The 11,983-nt window shown below is 68.7% G+C and overlaps 1 protein-coding gene and 1 long non-coding RNA gene across 2 annotated transcripts; both read right to left on the bottom strand.

Moving 5' to 3' along the window:
- Positions 1 to 1,320: 1,320 nt before the first annotated feature.
- Positions 1,321 to 7,957, bottom strand: LOC144300739 (uncharacterized). The gene is made up of 7 exons (XM_077877004.1): positions 7,911 to 7,957; positions 7,356 to 7,395; positions 7,002 to 7,082; positions 6,699 to 6,767; positions 5,574 to 5,683; positions 2,785 to 3,347; positions 1,321 to 1,829 (listed from the first exon to the last, which is right to left on the bottom strand). The coding sequence occupies exons 1-7, from the start codon at positions 7,955 to 7,957 to the stop codon at positions 1,321 to 1,323; spliced, it is 1,419 nt and encodes a 472-aa protein (XP_077733130.1).
- A 396-nt stretch (positions 7,958 to 8,353) lies between these two features.
- Positions 8,354 to 11,068, bottom strand: LOC144300884 (uncharacterized). The gene is made up of 4 exons (XR_013367622.1): positions 10,855 to 11,068; positions 10,179 to 10,262; positions 9,884 to 9,953; positions 8,354 to 8,621 (listed from the first exon to the last, which is right to left on the bottom strand). It is a non-coding gene; the product is annotated as an uncharacterized LOC144300884 (long non-coding RNA).
- Positions 11,069 to 11,983: the final 915 nt, after the last annotated feature.

The following is an 11,983-nucleotide window of genomic DNA, read 5'->3' as shown; positions in this document are numbered from 1 at the left end:
GGGCACGAGCTGCAGTGGCCACGGGGCAGGAAGGGTGTCCTGGGCCCGACAGCGTTGTCCCTAGGAGGCTGGGGGGACCCTGTGATGGGAGTCCCGGGGGTGCTCCAGGGCCTGGTCCATTGCGGGGCCTCTGGGGTGGCCCAGGCAGGTGCCAAAGGGATGGGGACCCCGTTTTTTGTCTTGAAGCCCACCATGTCCGGGGGCCGCCTGCCTGCACCGTCTTGTTGCACTGGGAGGGTGGGGAGGGAGCTCCATCGCTGGGCGGGAAGTTGGGCTATGGCCTGGCCAGGAGGGGGTCCGGGCGGCTCAGGCTGGGTGGCTGGGCCCAGGGAGACACCCTGGGCGGTGTCTCAGAGGCCGGAGAAGGGAGGAGAGGCCCGGGTGCCGGGGACACTCGCTCCAGGCCCAGGGGCCCCGTGGGGAACTCTTCAGGTTCCGCTGGAAAGAGGCCGACGGGGTCAGCATCTCCAGCAGGCTGTATGTCCCCCGCTGGGGGCCCCGGGGGTCCTCACAGCTCCCGCGTGGCCCCCCGGCCTGACCCTGTGCTCAGCCCCCCACACTGGTGCCCGGGCCCTGCAGTGGGTGCCCGCCCGCCCAGCCCTGGCCTGAGGTCCCCAAGGCTGGACCAGAAGAGGAGAGCCCCAGAGATAAGGACGGGGGCCCCGGGGGCTCTGTCCCCTGTGGGCGGCCCCAGCAGGCCGAGTCGGGAGGGGCCGGGGCTCTGAGCCCACCTGGGAGGGGGCAGGTCGCACCACGTCCTCCGGAGCTGGGTCATGGAGGCCCGAAGGTGTCTGAGCACCGCCTCGTCCTCCAGGGCCCAGGGCTGGGCCAGAGAGTCCTGGAGGAACTCCCGGAGCCCTTCCAGGGGCAGCTTCAGGAGGCGCTCTGGGCGGTGGGCGAGAGTCAGACCCAGAGGGCCCCACCCTGGGGCCCCCGGTGCCCCCAGGCCAGTGGCTGGGGTCCCGCTGTGCCCAGGAGCGCCGTGGGCAGTGCGCTGGCCGGGGTGGTCCCTGCCCGCTGCTCCTCTCAGGGAGCCCCGCTGCACCCGCCTGCCCCGCCATCCCCCCGCCCCAGGTCTGGGTGCTGCTCAGAGCACAGGGTCACCGCCCCTGCCCCCACCCCCGGCACACCTGGGCTCCCAGGGGCTCACTTACTCCTGTGCACCTTGAGGATGGTGTAGGCCATGGCCATGAGCACCCTCTCCCCATCGAGTACGTAGGCATCCCACAGCTTCAGGGTGAGCGAGAAGGGGGTCTAGGGGACAGCGGGGTGGGAGGAGCAGCCTGAGCAGGGCCCCTGGGGGGCTCGGCTGGGGCTAGGCTAGGCCTGCCATCTGCCCCCTGGCTGCCTCCGACGAGGCCCCACAGCGCCCCCTGCGTGCCCTCCTCCCAGGGAGATCAGGGCTCCTGGCCGCTCTGGGTTCCAACCCCGGCCAGCACCTCCCGCACCCCTGGGGGCACAGACTCTGCCCGCACTTGACGACACCACGCCTCGAGAGGACCCCAGGCTGGCCGCCCGATGGGCCGAGGGCCCGTCCACACCCCGGGCTGACCCGGCCTCCCCCGGGGGAGCTGAGGCAGAGACGGCCCGCCCCCCGGAACCTCGTCCAGGGACCCTCTGGGCTTCTCGAGGACGGGCTGGGCTGCGAGCCTCAGCCTCAGGGCCCCAGGGTCGGGCCTGGCTCGTCTGGGGGGTGGGGCTGAGCTGGGCCCTCCCCGGGGGCAGGGGGCAGGTCCGGGAGCGGGGGTCCCGGGGGTCCTCACCCGGCCGAGGAAGCACTGCAGGAACCATTTTGGGGTATAGATGCCGGTGGACATCTGCTCCTCGTCCTGGCGGGAGGGCAGGAGGTGCTCAGGCCCCACGCCGCGGCCCCTGGAGCCGGGTGGACGCGCTCCCCACGGCCTAGCCCAGCCCCGAGGGTGCCCCCGGGCCCCAGGGGGAGAAATGTGACCCCAACTCTGGGCAGCTTGGAGGGCCGTGCCCCCCACCCCCTGCCCCGGGCCCCGGGGACGGAGCCTCAGGAGCTCCCACTCGCCATGTGCTTCCTCAGGTTGGGGAGAGCTCTTTCGAGGATGAGCTCATGATGAGCCTGGAACCTGAGAAGCTTCTGGAAGCCTGGGACGAAGAAGCCTGAGAAGCCCCAGGCCCCCACGGTCAGGGCCTCCTCCTGCACCAGGCGGGGTGGGGGGTGTCAGGGTAGGGGCCTCCCCCCACGCCCTGACCCCCGTGTGCCCACCGCCCTCGGAACCCTGACTGGACCCGCTCTTCCCAGAGGGCAGGGCTGCCTCCCAGGCCGGGGTCGCAGGGCCCGGGGACCCTCGTCCTCACAGAGACCCTGCGGGGCGTGGGCTGGGGGCTGAGGACCAGGCCCGGCTGACCCAGCACCCTCTCTCCTGCAGGGGCCGCCGCGGGGACAGGCGGGTCCCCAGCCCCGAGGGGCAGCGGGTACAGGCCACAGGGAGGGTGATGGGCGTGCACGGCCCTCTGTGGGGCTTGGGACTGAGGCTGGGGGCCCCCTGGAGGGGGAGACGCTGCCCCCTGGGCCCCGTGTGGCTGTGGGCTGGCAGGGAGGCCTGGGGGGCAAGCAGGCAGCCGGAAGGGAGGCTGGGGGAGCAGTGGGAGAGGCGGGTGGCCGTGGCTCCGGGACCACGAAGCCACCGGGGAGGTGGGGCCCTTGCCTGTGGGGGGGCGGGCTGGGGGGGGTCCCCGCCAACCCCCGGTGCAGCAGCCTGAAGGGAGGCCCTCCTGACTTCCCTCCCGCCCGGCAGCCCGGCGGGCCCCTACCGTGCATGGCGTGCCTGTCGTCGGTCATCAGCTGGGCCAGCGCCCAGAAGGCGTCCTCCTCGGGCAGGAACATGAGGACGATGGCCGCGATCTCGCTCATGCCCTGGCAGTAGCCCACCTCCTGCAAGAGCCAGGGCCCCACGGAGGGCGTGCGCCCTGAGGCCCCCTCTGAGCCCTCCCCGTGGGCGTCGGGCTCCCCCGGCTCCCTCACAGCCCGGGCTCCCGGAGGGGGCTCCCAGAGGGTGGGGGCCACCCGGACCAGCTTGGGCGCCAGCACCCCGGGCCCCGCTTCCGAGCCCTGTGGCCGCTGTGCCAGGGCCCCCGTCCTCAGACCAGCAGGAGGGGCCTCTGGGAGCTGTGCCAGGCTGCAGGGGACCCGCCAGGTATGGAGACCCCCCGGAGGGCAGGTCGGGGGCCTGACTGTGGCCCCTGGCAGGTCCCACGAGGGGAGCTGGGCCAGGACACCCCACGGGGCCGGGGAGCGTGTGAGCTGGGGTCCTCGGGGACCCTTCTGGAATGCGCCGTGGAAGGGGGTGGCCTCCTGGGCGCCTCGGCCTCGTGCCCTTCAGGGGAGTGGGAGCCTTCCCTGCCCGGGTTCTCGTCAGTAGTGCCGTCTGTCAGGGTCCAGACCCGAGCTCTAGGACGGCCGCGGTGCACGCCGGGGCCCTGGGCAGCCCTGGCCCTTGGGCACGCAGGCCCTGCCTCCCCTGGGAAGTCTGCACCCCGCCCCCTGACCGTCCCGGAGGAGAGAGACCCTCCCCGGCGTCTCAGGGCCGTGGCGCTGGGGCCCTGACTGTGAGTCCCGCTGGTCACCAGCACTCAGGACAAGGCCGCCCGCTGGGCAGGGGGCGGGGGCAGGGACACTCACGGTGTCGTACACCGATTAGGCCGCCAGCACGTGGAACAGGGCTCGCTGCCTAGGAGGGGGGACAGCGGGGGGCTCTGCTCAGTCAGCCCCCACGCAGCGAGGCCGCCGAGGTGCCGACACCCGCCCCACAGGCCCCGCGGCCCTCAGGGCCCCTCCGCGGGGGCCGATCTCTGGGGTCAAGTCTGCGCACGGGGACTGGCGGCTACCTCACACGTGCAGTGTGCCGGGGGTTAAGTGCACCCTGGGGTGTCTGACGCCTCCGAGTGGCTCCCGCCGTGGGGTGTGCAGCTCCGGGCTCCCCCAGCGCCGCCAGCGCCCCCCCAGCCCTGGAGCGGCTCCCCCTGCATGCCCCCTGGGAGCCAGCGCTCCCCCTGCCCCGGTCCCCGCAGCCCCTGACGCCTCTCCTCCGCTGCCCTGGCCTGGCCTGGCCCCGTGTCCCGGGAACACCACCAGCCCCACGTGGCCCCTGCCCCGAGCCCACGCAGCCGGGGCGTCCGTGGCCCTAAGCGCACCCCCAGGCCTTCCCAGGTGTCCCTGGGCTGGACTCTGGGGGGGGGACCCCAGGCCCACCCATCCCAGAGCATCTCGGGGCTCCAGGTCTGAGCCGCCGTGAGGAGAGCAGGGAACATCGTGCAGGTGTGACCCCGATACAGGCTGCGAACCCCTGGGATCACTATCTGAGTATGGGGTGCGGCCCCCTCTGCTGCCAGGAGCTGCCCGATGCCCCCCGCATGGTGGCCTGAGTCTGCACCCCGGCTCCGTGGCCCCTGGGCTCGGGCTGCTGGAAGCCGGCTCCCCCTGGGCCGGGGGTCACAGGTCAGCCTGACCCGGCCGCGCTCTGAGGGCCGCGGGGGCCCCGGGGGGCAGCTGGTTCCCTGCAGGGAGGAGCACCGAGTTCTCATGGGGAGATGGTCCAAGCGGCCCCCCGGGAAGCCCAGCCACCCTTGCCTGGTGGCTCCCCAGCCCTGCCCCTGGCACCCCTGCAGGTCACCCCTGGGGTCCCGGGCTCCCACACACCCCACCCGCTGCACACAGAGGTAGCTGCACCCTCTGCTCCACCCACCTGCACCCCCCTGTCGGGGGCTCCCTGCCTTCCCCCCTCCCCACGGCCCCTGGGGACTCTAGGGGACACCCGGGCTTCTGATGGGAGCAGGCCATCCAGAGAACCCCAAGGTGGCCGGGGAGGCTGAGCATGTCCCACAGGGGGCAGCTGCACCGCGTCCTTGTGGGGGGGGGGCGGGACCGATAGTGTAGGGGTGGGGGGTGTGGGGGATGGTGTGGGAGGTGATGTAGGGGGATGGCGTGGGGGGCTGCGGACACAGGGCACCCCCTTCTCTAAGGTGCACACGGAGACGTCTACAGATAAAGGCGACCCCAGTCTGGGGTTTGCTGTGACCCCTGCCCCTGTTCCTGGGGCCCCGTGTGCTCAGCGCAGGGCCTGCCTGGACCGGGGCGGCATCTGGGGGTCGTCACGCTATGTGTGCTCATCAACTGCAAATTGTCTAAAATAAAATGCCCAGAATCCAGAAGTACATAAAGCACCGAGGATGGGTGTCACCCTGACCTGTCCGACCCTCGTCGGGTCCATGTGTCCCGGTCCAGCTGCGGCCATGCACCCTGGCCCCCAGGTCCCCTTCCTGCCCCCCACGCCCCCACCCCAGCCCCCTGCTCTTCACGGGGCCGCCCCTCACCCCCTTGGGGTTCAGCTCAGACGGTGACCCCTGGAGGCCCCGTCCTGGGGCCTCCCCATCCCCAAGACCCTGGGGGTGGGGGCACGGGGGTCATCCGCAGCACCCTACCATGTGGCAGTGTGTTGTTTGCTGCTGTCGCTCCCCCTGGCCTCAGAGACCCTGTGTCCCCCTGCACAGAAGCCCCCGGGCCTCTCCCGGGCCCCTGAACCCCGCTGGCCCAGCAGCCTCACCCGACCCCATAGCGGTCCCAGAACATGGTGTGACTGCAGAATGTGCGGTTGACATCCAGGTCGATCTGCATGATGTCCCGGGAGGAGACCAGGGCCGCCTCCTTCATTTCCTGCGGGGAGACCCCGGGAGGAGGAGCCGGCATCAGGGACACAGACCCCGACCTGTCAGCAGCTGCCGTCCTGGGCAGGGAGGCCTGGGGCCACCATGGGAGTGTGTCCTGCAGGAACCTCCTTCCTTCCCCCGGGAGGCCGGGGACGGCGGGAGTGCCCACCGTGCCTGCGGGGCCTGTGTGAGGGCCTGTGCCCAGCTGTCGTGGGTGGGGAGGGGACTGAGGGTCAGCCCTGGACAGGGAGGGGACATGGAGGATCAACCCGGGTGGGGAGGAGACATGGGGGGTCAGCCCTGGTGGGAGGGGACAGGGGGGTTCAGCCTGGAGGGGAGGGGACAGGGAGTCAGCCCTGGACAGGGAGGGGACATGGAGGGTCAGCCCTGGGCAGGGAGGGGACTGAGGGTTAGCCTTGGGCGGGGAGGGGACATGGAGGATCAGCCCGGGTGGGGAGGGGACACGGGGGGGTCAGCCTGGAGGGGAGGGGACAGGGGGTCAGCCCTGGACAGGGGGGGAACGTGGAGGATCAGCCCAGGTGGGGAGGAGACATGGGGGGTCAGCCCTGGTGGGGAGGAGACAGGGGGTCAGCCCTGGGCAGGGAGTGGACTGAGGGTTAGCCTTGGGCGGGGAGGGGACAAGGGAGTTCAGCCCGGGCGGGGAGGGGACACGGAGGGTCAGCCCTGGGCAGGGAGGGGACTGAGGGTCCACAGGGAGTGGACGGGTCCCACCTGGTATTTCCCGGCATTCCTGGCCTTAACCTGGTCGATGTTCAGCAATCGCAGCCACACCTGTCCCCGCACCTGGGGCGGGACCCCCTTGTAGACCTGGCGTCACAGCTGCGGGGAGGAAGGCAGTGCTGGTGAGAGAGGCCCAGGGTGGCCCCTTGGAGCCTAGGGAGCGCGAGGCATCTAGAAGGTTCCGGCTTAGGCTCCAGGGTGTCTGCAGAGAGGCTGGGTCTCCCTGGAGCTGGGCCCCGTCCCCCACGAGGAGCAGGGACCGTGGCCCCGACCTGACGCACCCCCACCACCGTCCCGGGGCCTGGGGAGGCTCGAGCTCCCAGCAGACTCTCCCCAGGCAGGGGGCTCCCCTGAGGATGGGGCAGGAGGACACTGGGGACACCCAGCCCCGGTCAGGACGGAGAGCCCTCGGGGGCACCCAGCGCCCCACCTTCTTGCTGGGGAGGTAGAAGTCCCATCGCTTGAGCATTTTTATCCATTTGTCCGCGCGCCAGGACATCCTCCCCCGAGGATGGGGCAGGAGGACACTGGGGACACCCAGCCCCGTCAGGACGGAGAGCCCTCGGGGGCACCCAGCGCCCCACCTTCTTGCTGGGGAGGTAGAAGTCCCATCGCTTGAGCATTTTTATCCATTTGTCCGCGCGCCAGGTCTCCTGGCGGAGTTTCTGGAAGAGGACAAGCGGGGGCCGCAGGTGAGTCTCCAGCCACGGGAGGTGGGCGCTTGGGCCGCGTCCAGTCCCCCGCGGGACCCGGCGAGCCAGGAAGGCACAGGGCCCCCCGTGGACCGTGGCTCCGGGTCTGGGGTGCGTTCCCGGCAGCCTGTGCAGCACTGGGACGGGTGACTGGGGAAACGCCCGGGGATTTCCTGGGGGACGGGGTGCAGACAGCTGGCCCCAGCCCCCTCCACGTCCTGCCCGGGGCCCAGGACGGGCTCTCACCTTGGCCTCGCGGGGGATGGGGCCGGGCAGCTCCTTGTCCCTGGAAGGCAAGAGACGCAGAGCCCTGAGGCCCCGGCCCCACAGCCACACACACACACCCCCACCCCTCGTCTGCACCCAGGGGCCTGGGGAGGGCAGGGATCCTCCAGGGAGGGCAAGGGCTGCCAGCGGCCTGAGGGCGGGCGGGGGTGGCGTCTGGGGGGTCTGAGAAGGGTGTTTGCAGGTGGTGGGCTGGGCGGGGACCCCTCGGTGCCCCCAGGGGGTGACCTGCCCCCCTGCTCGGTAGACCAGCCTGAGAGCTGTCAGCGTGGCCTGGGTGCCCCGTGACCATCCTGCTGAGGTCCCCCCACCTCCCCAGGGCCTGACTGCCCAGCATCCAGCCGGCCTCCCCCTGCCCCCTGGCCATCCCCCTGCTGTCCCCTGACTCCCCTCTCTGCTGTCCCCTCTGCCATCCTGGCCCATTTCACCTCCTGTCCTGTCGGAGCCCCTGAGCACGACCAACCCTGAGCCATCCCAGCAGCCACTGGGCCGTGAGGAGGGCTGAGGGGGCCCCACCTGGGGTCTCCAGCGTCCATCAGGTTCTCGTGGGGCTGTTGACCCATCAGCCTCGTCCCCTGCGACCTAGGCCACTGGGCTGTCCCCTCCCTCGTTCCCGCCCAGGGCAGCCCCCTCCTCCTCTTCCCTCTTCCTGCCTAGTCGGGCCCTCCCTCTGCAGCACCCCCCTCCCTGCCCTGGCATGGTCCCCGGCATCTACCTGCAGCCCCGCAGAAGCCTTCGGGACTGTGGGGGCCCTGGCTGGGGGGTGTGGGTGAGAGCACCCCTGCGGACTCGCCCCAGACCAGGCCGTCCCCCTTCGGAGAGCACGCCCCGGCCCCAGAGCCCCTCACAGGCGGGATCCCCTGCTGATGGGACTGGACACCCCCCACCCCGGATGAAGGAGGCAGACACCTGGGCCTGCCCGAAGCAGGCGTGGGGCCCCTCCTCTGAGTGTCCAGGGGCCTCCCCCGGGCCCAGCTCCCTTCCTGCCCACGTCCTAGGTCGTCCTCCGGGGTGTCTCAGCTGCAGCCCAGCGCAGACATGGCCCTCAGAGGGCTCCAGGGGACGAGGTCCCGACCTGGGGGGGGGGTCAGCGTCCAGAGAGGTGTTCCTGCAAATGCCACCCTCCCTGAGATGGATGAGGGGTGTCCAGGGGACTCACTGCAGAAAGCCCTGGTGGTCGGTGACCTTGCACAGTGACAGGTCCTGCAGAGACCCTGCTTGGTGCGCCTGCAACAGAGGGGGCTCCGTGGTGGGGACCGATCAGAGCAGGGAAATGGGGACAGACAGGAGGGAGCAGAAGGGCTCCTCCCTCCCCTGAATCCTGAGGAAGCGCCGACCCTCTGAGATTGGCCGGGCACCAGAGGAAGGGCCTGTCTGCCCGGTGGGTGCAGCCTGACAGCCTCACCTGCTTCTATCTATCAGTGACGATCCCCACTTGGGCCTGACCTGACCTGGTGACTCTGATCCCTACCTGGGCCTCACCCGGACCTGGTGACTGTGGTCCCCACCTGGGCCTCACCCAGACCTGGTGACTGTGGTCCCCATCTGGGCCTCAGCTGTACCTGGTGTCTCTGATCCCTACCTGGGTCTCACCTGACCTGGTGACTCTGATCCCTACCTGGCCCTCAACCAGACCTGGTGATGGTGGTCCCCACCTGGGCCTCACCCAGACCTGGTGACTCTAGTCCCCAACTGGGCCTCACCTGGGTCTGGTGACTCTGGTCCCCAACAGGGCCTCACCTGGGCCTAGTGACTCTGGTCCCCACCTGGGCCTCATGTGGATCTGAGACTCTGGTCCCCACCTTGGCCTCACCTGAACCTGGTGACTCTGGTCCCCACCTTGACCTCACCAGCACCTGGTGACTCTGGTCCCCACCTGGACCTCACCTGGAACTGGTGACTGTGATCCCCACCGTGGCCTCACCTGGACCCGGTGACTGTGGTGCCCCACTGGGCTTCACCTGGATCTGGTGACTGTGGTTCCTACCTGGGCCTCACCTGACCTGGTGACTGTGGTCCCCACCTGGGCCTCACTTGACCTGGTGACTCTGATCCCTACCTGGCCCTCACCCAGACCTGGTGACTCTGGTCCCCAATTGGGCCTCACCCAGACCTGGTGACTCTAGTCCCCAACTGGGCTTCACCTAGGTGACTCTGGTCTCCACCTGAGCCTCATGTGGATCTGCGACTGTGGTCCCCACCTTGGCCTCACGTGAACCTGGTGACTCTGGTCCCCACCCGGGCCTCACCTGGACCTCAGGTGACTGGGCTCCTCAGCTACCAATGACTAGGATCCAGGATGGACCCTTAGTTGCTACTGACACCGGGACCATCCCCAGGGTCTCACTTGTTCCTGGTGACTATGGTCCTTGTCTGGGCTGACCTGGCTCATCCTTGGCTCTGATCCCCTCTTGAGCCTCACCTGCTCTTGCAGGTATGGTCCCCCCTGTCGTGGGTGTGTAGTGTCTATGGTCCCTTCTGGGCCTCACCTGATGGTACTGGGCCACGATATTGGCCCTTTGCAAGGCCAGCAGGGTCTCCGGGTCCTCCTGCATCGTGCTGCAATCCAAACACATCCAAGAATGACGGTGCGTGAGAACCTTCCGAGGACACATCAGGCATCACACACGGGCCCTCGCTGCCTGTCTGTCCCTTGCCCACCTATAGTCCACCTTCCCAGGCACTGTCCCAGGACATGCCGTCACGCTGGGGTCACAGAGCGCTCCCACCCCGGTATCAGGAGCACACGGGTGGGAGACCCAGGGGCTCCGGGGAACTGCCCACCTGATGCTCGGGGGTGACGTCTCCCAGCCCGGGGCCGGCGCAGAGACGGTGGTGGGTGGGCCGGCCAGCGAGTGTCCTTGCGGGCTTGGGGGGGGGGCGGGGATCGAAGGTTTCTCTTAGATTCCACAAGCACACGACCAAGGGGAGAAAGCGACGGACTGGATTTCATCAAAATTAAAACCTGATTGCCAGCAAGAGTGCGACCAAACTCCCCACCCTGAGGGCAGCGATGTGTGAATAGCCTGAGGGGGGCCTGGGGGAGCACGAGGGACTCCACGTTCCAGTGAGTGAAGAGCAAGCCTGCTCACGGGCCAGGGGGACCCAGCGGGCACAGGGCGGGATGGGGGGGTGTCAGTCACCCCTGTCGGGGTCCATGCATCTGGGATAGGTTGGAAAGGTCATGGCTTGGGTGCCTGCCTGCACAGCACAGGGCTTACAGGGGAGCGGGGGTCCCGGGGGAGCTGCCTGAGTTCCGACTGCAGCCTCCTTCCCTGGACGGGGGCAGCAGGGTGGCCGCTCTCACCCCGTGGGGCTGTGGAAGGGTTGTAGGAGCTGCTCACGGTCATTGCATGGGGGGTCGGGGTGTTGTGGACCCCAGCCCGGGAGGCCTGAGCCCCCACCCGGACCCACAGGCCCCACTGTGGTCCACGGGGAGCAGGGATCAGCTGCCACTCACCTGTGACCTGTCGCTGTGTGAGCGCCTCCTCTTTATGCACTGGGGTACTGGGGAGAGTGGGAGGGTTGGGGTACTGGGGAGAGTGGGAGGGTGGGGGTACTGGGGAGAGTGGGAGTACCGGGATACTGGGGAGAGTGGGAGAGTTTGGGTACTGAGGAGAGACGAGTACTGGGCTACTGGGGAGAGCAGGAGAGTCGGGTCGCTGCGAGCCAGATCTGGATGCAGAGTGGGCACCAGGCAGTGGTGAAACCCGGGGTCACCACAGTTCCACCCAGAGTGGGGTCCCGCATCATCACTGTGGGCAGGCGGGGTCCAATCAGCACTTAGGCCTTCACCCTGAAGGCCGAGGGTCCCGGGGGAGGGGTCCTGTCCCCACGCCGGGCGGGAAGGGGATGCAGGCACCCTCCCACATCCTCAGTTCCCATCCTCGGGCGCTGCAGGCCTCCCGCTCTTCAAGGCAGACTGGGGGTCACAGATGCCCCCCCGCCCCCCAGGTTTCACAGCATGGGGTTGCAGTTAGGAACATTTGAGGGGCTCCTGGGTGGTTCCGTCAGTTCCACGTCGACTCTTGAGTTTGGCTCAAGTCAGGATCTCGGGGTTGTGGTGTGGAGCCTCGGGTGGGGCTCGGGCTCCAGTGGGTGAGGAGTCCACTCCAGGTTCCCCCTCTCCCTCCCCCCCTCACTGCACCCTCTCTCAAGTAAATCTTCTAAAAATTAACATGAAGACACGTGAGCATCTTGATCCCCTCTGCAGAGGTGCCTTCGTGTGCGTAACGAGCGTGTAAATGCCTTTCACGGACCCACCGGGAGTCCTACCAGAAACCCATTTTTCCTTGGTATTTATTGAAGTACAGTGGACACACAACGTGATGGTAGTTTCAGGGCTACAACCAGTGACTTGACAATTCTGTGCCTCACTCAGCTCTCCCCACGAGACGGCGTCACCGTCTGTCCCCGTACAAAGTTGTCCCGACAGTACTGACTCTGTTGCCAGGCTGTACGTTATAAATTTCTGGGATTTCTTTATTTAGAAACAGACGCTTGTAGCTTTTCCTGTTGTTCATCCATGTTGCCCACCTGCCTCCCGCGGCGCCTCTGGCCATCAGCACGATCCATCCCATTAACCAGAG

The sequence above is a fragment of the Canis aureus genome, chromosome 29 (assembly GCF_053574225.1).
Source record: "Canis aureus isolate CA01 chromosome 29, VMU_Caureus_v.1.0, whole genome shotgun sequence".
NCBI lineage: Eukaryota > Metazoa > Chordata > Mammalia > Carnivora > Canidae > Canis > Canis aureus.
The sequence above is the reverse complement of the archived record's forward strand: the minus strand, read 5'-3'. Positions and strand labels throughout refer to the sequence as shown.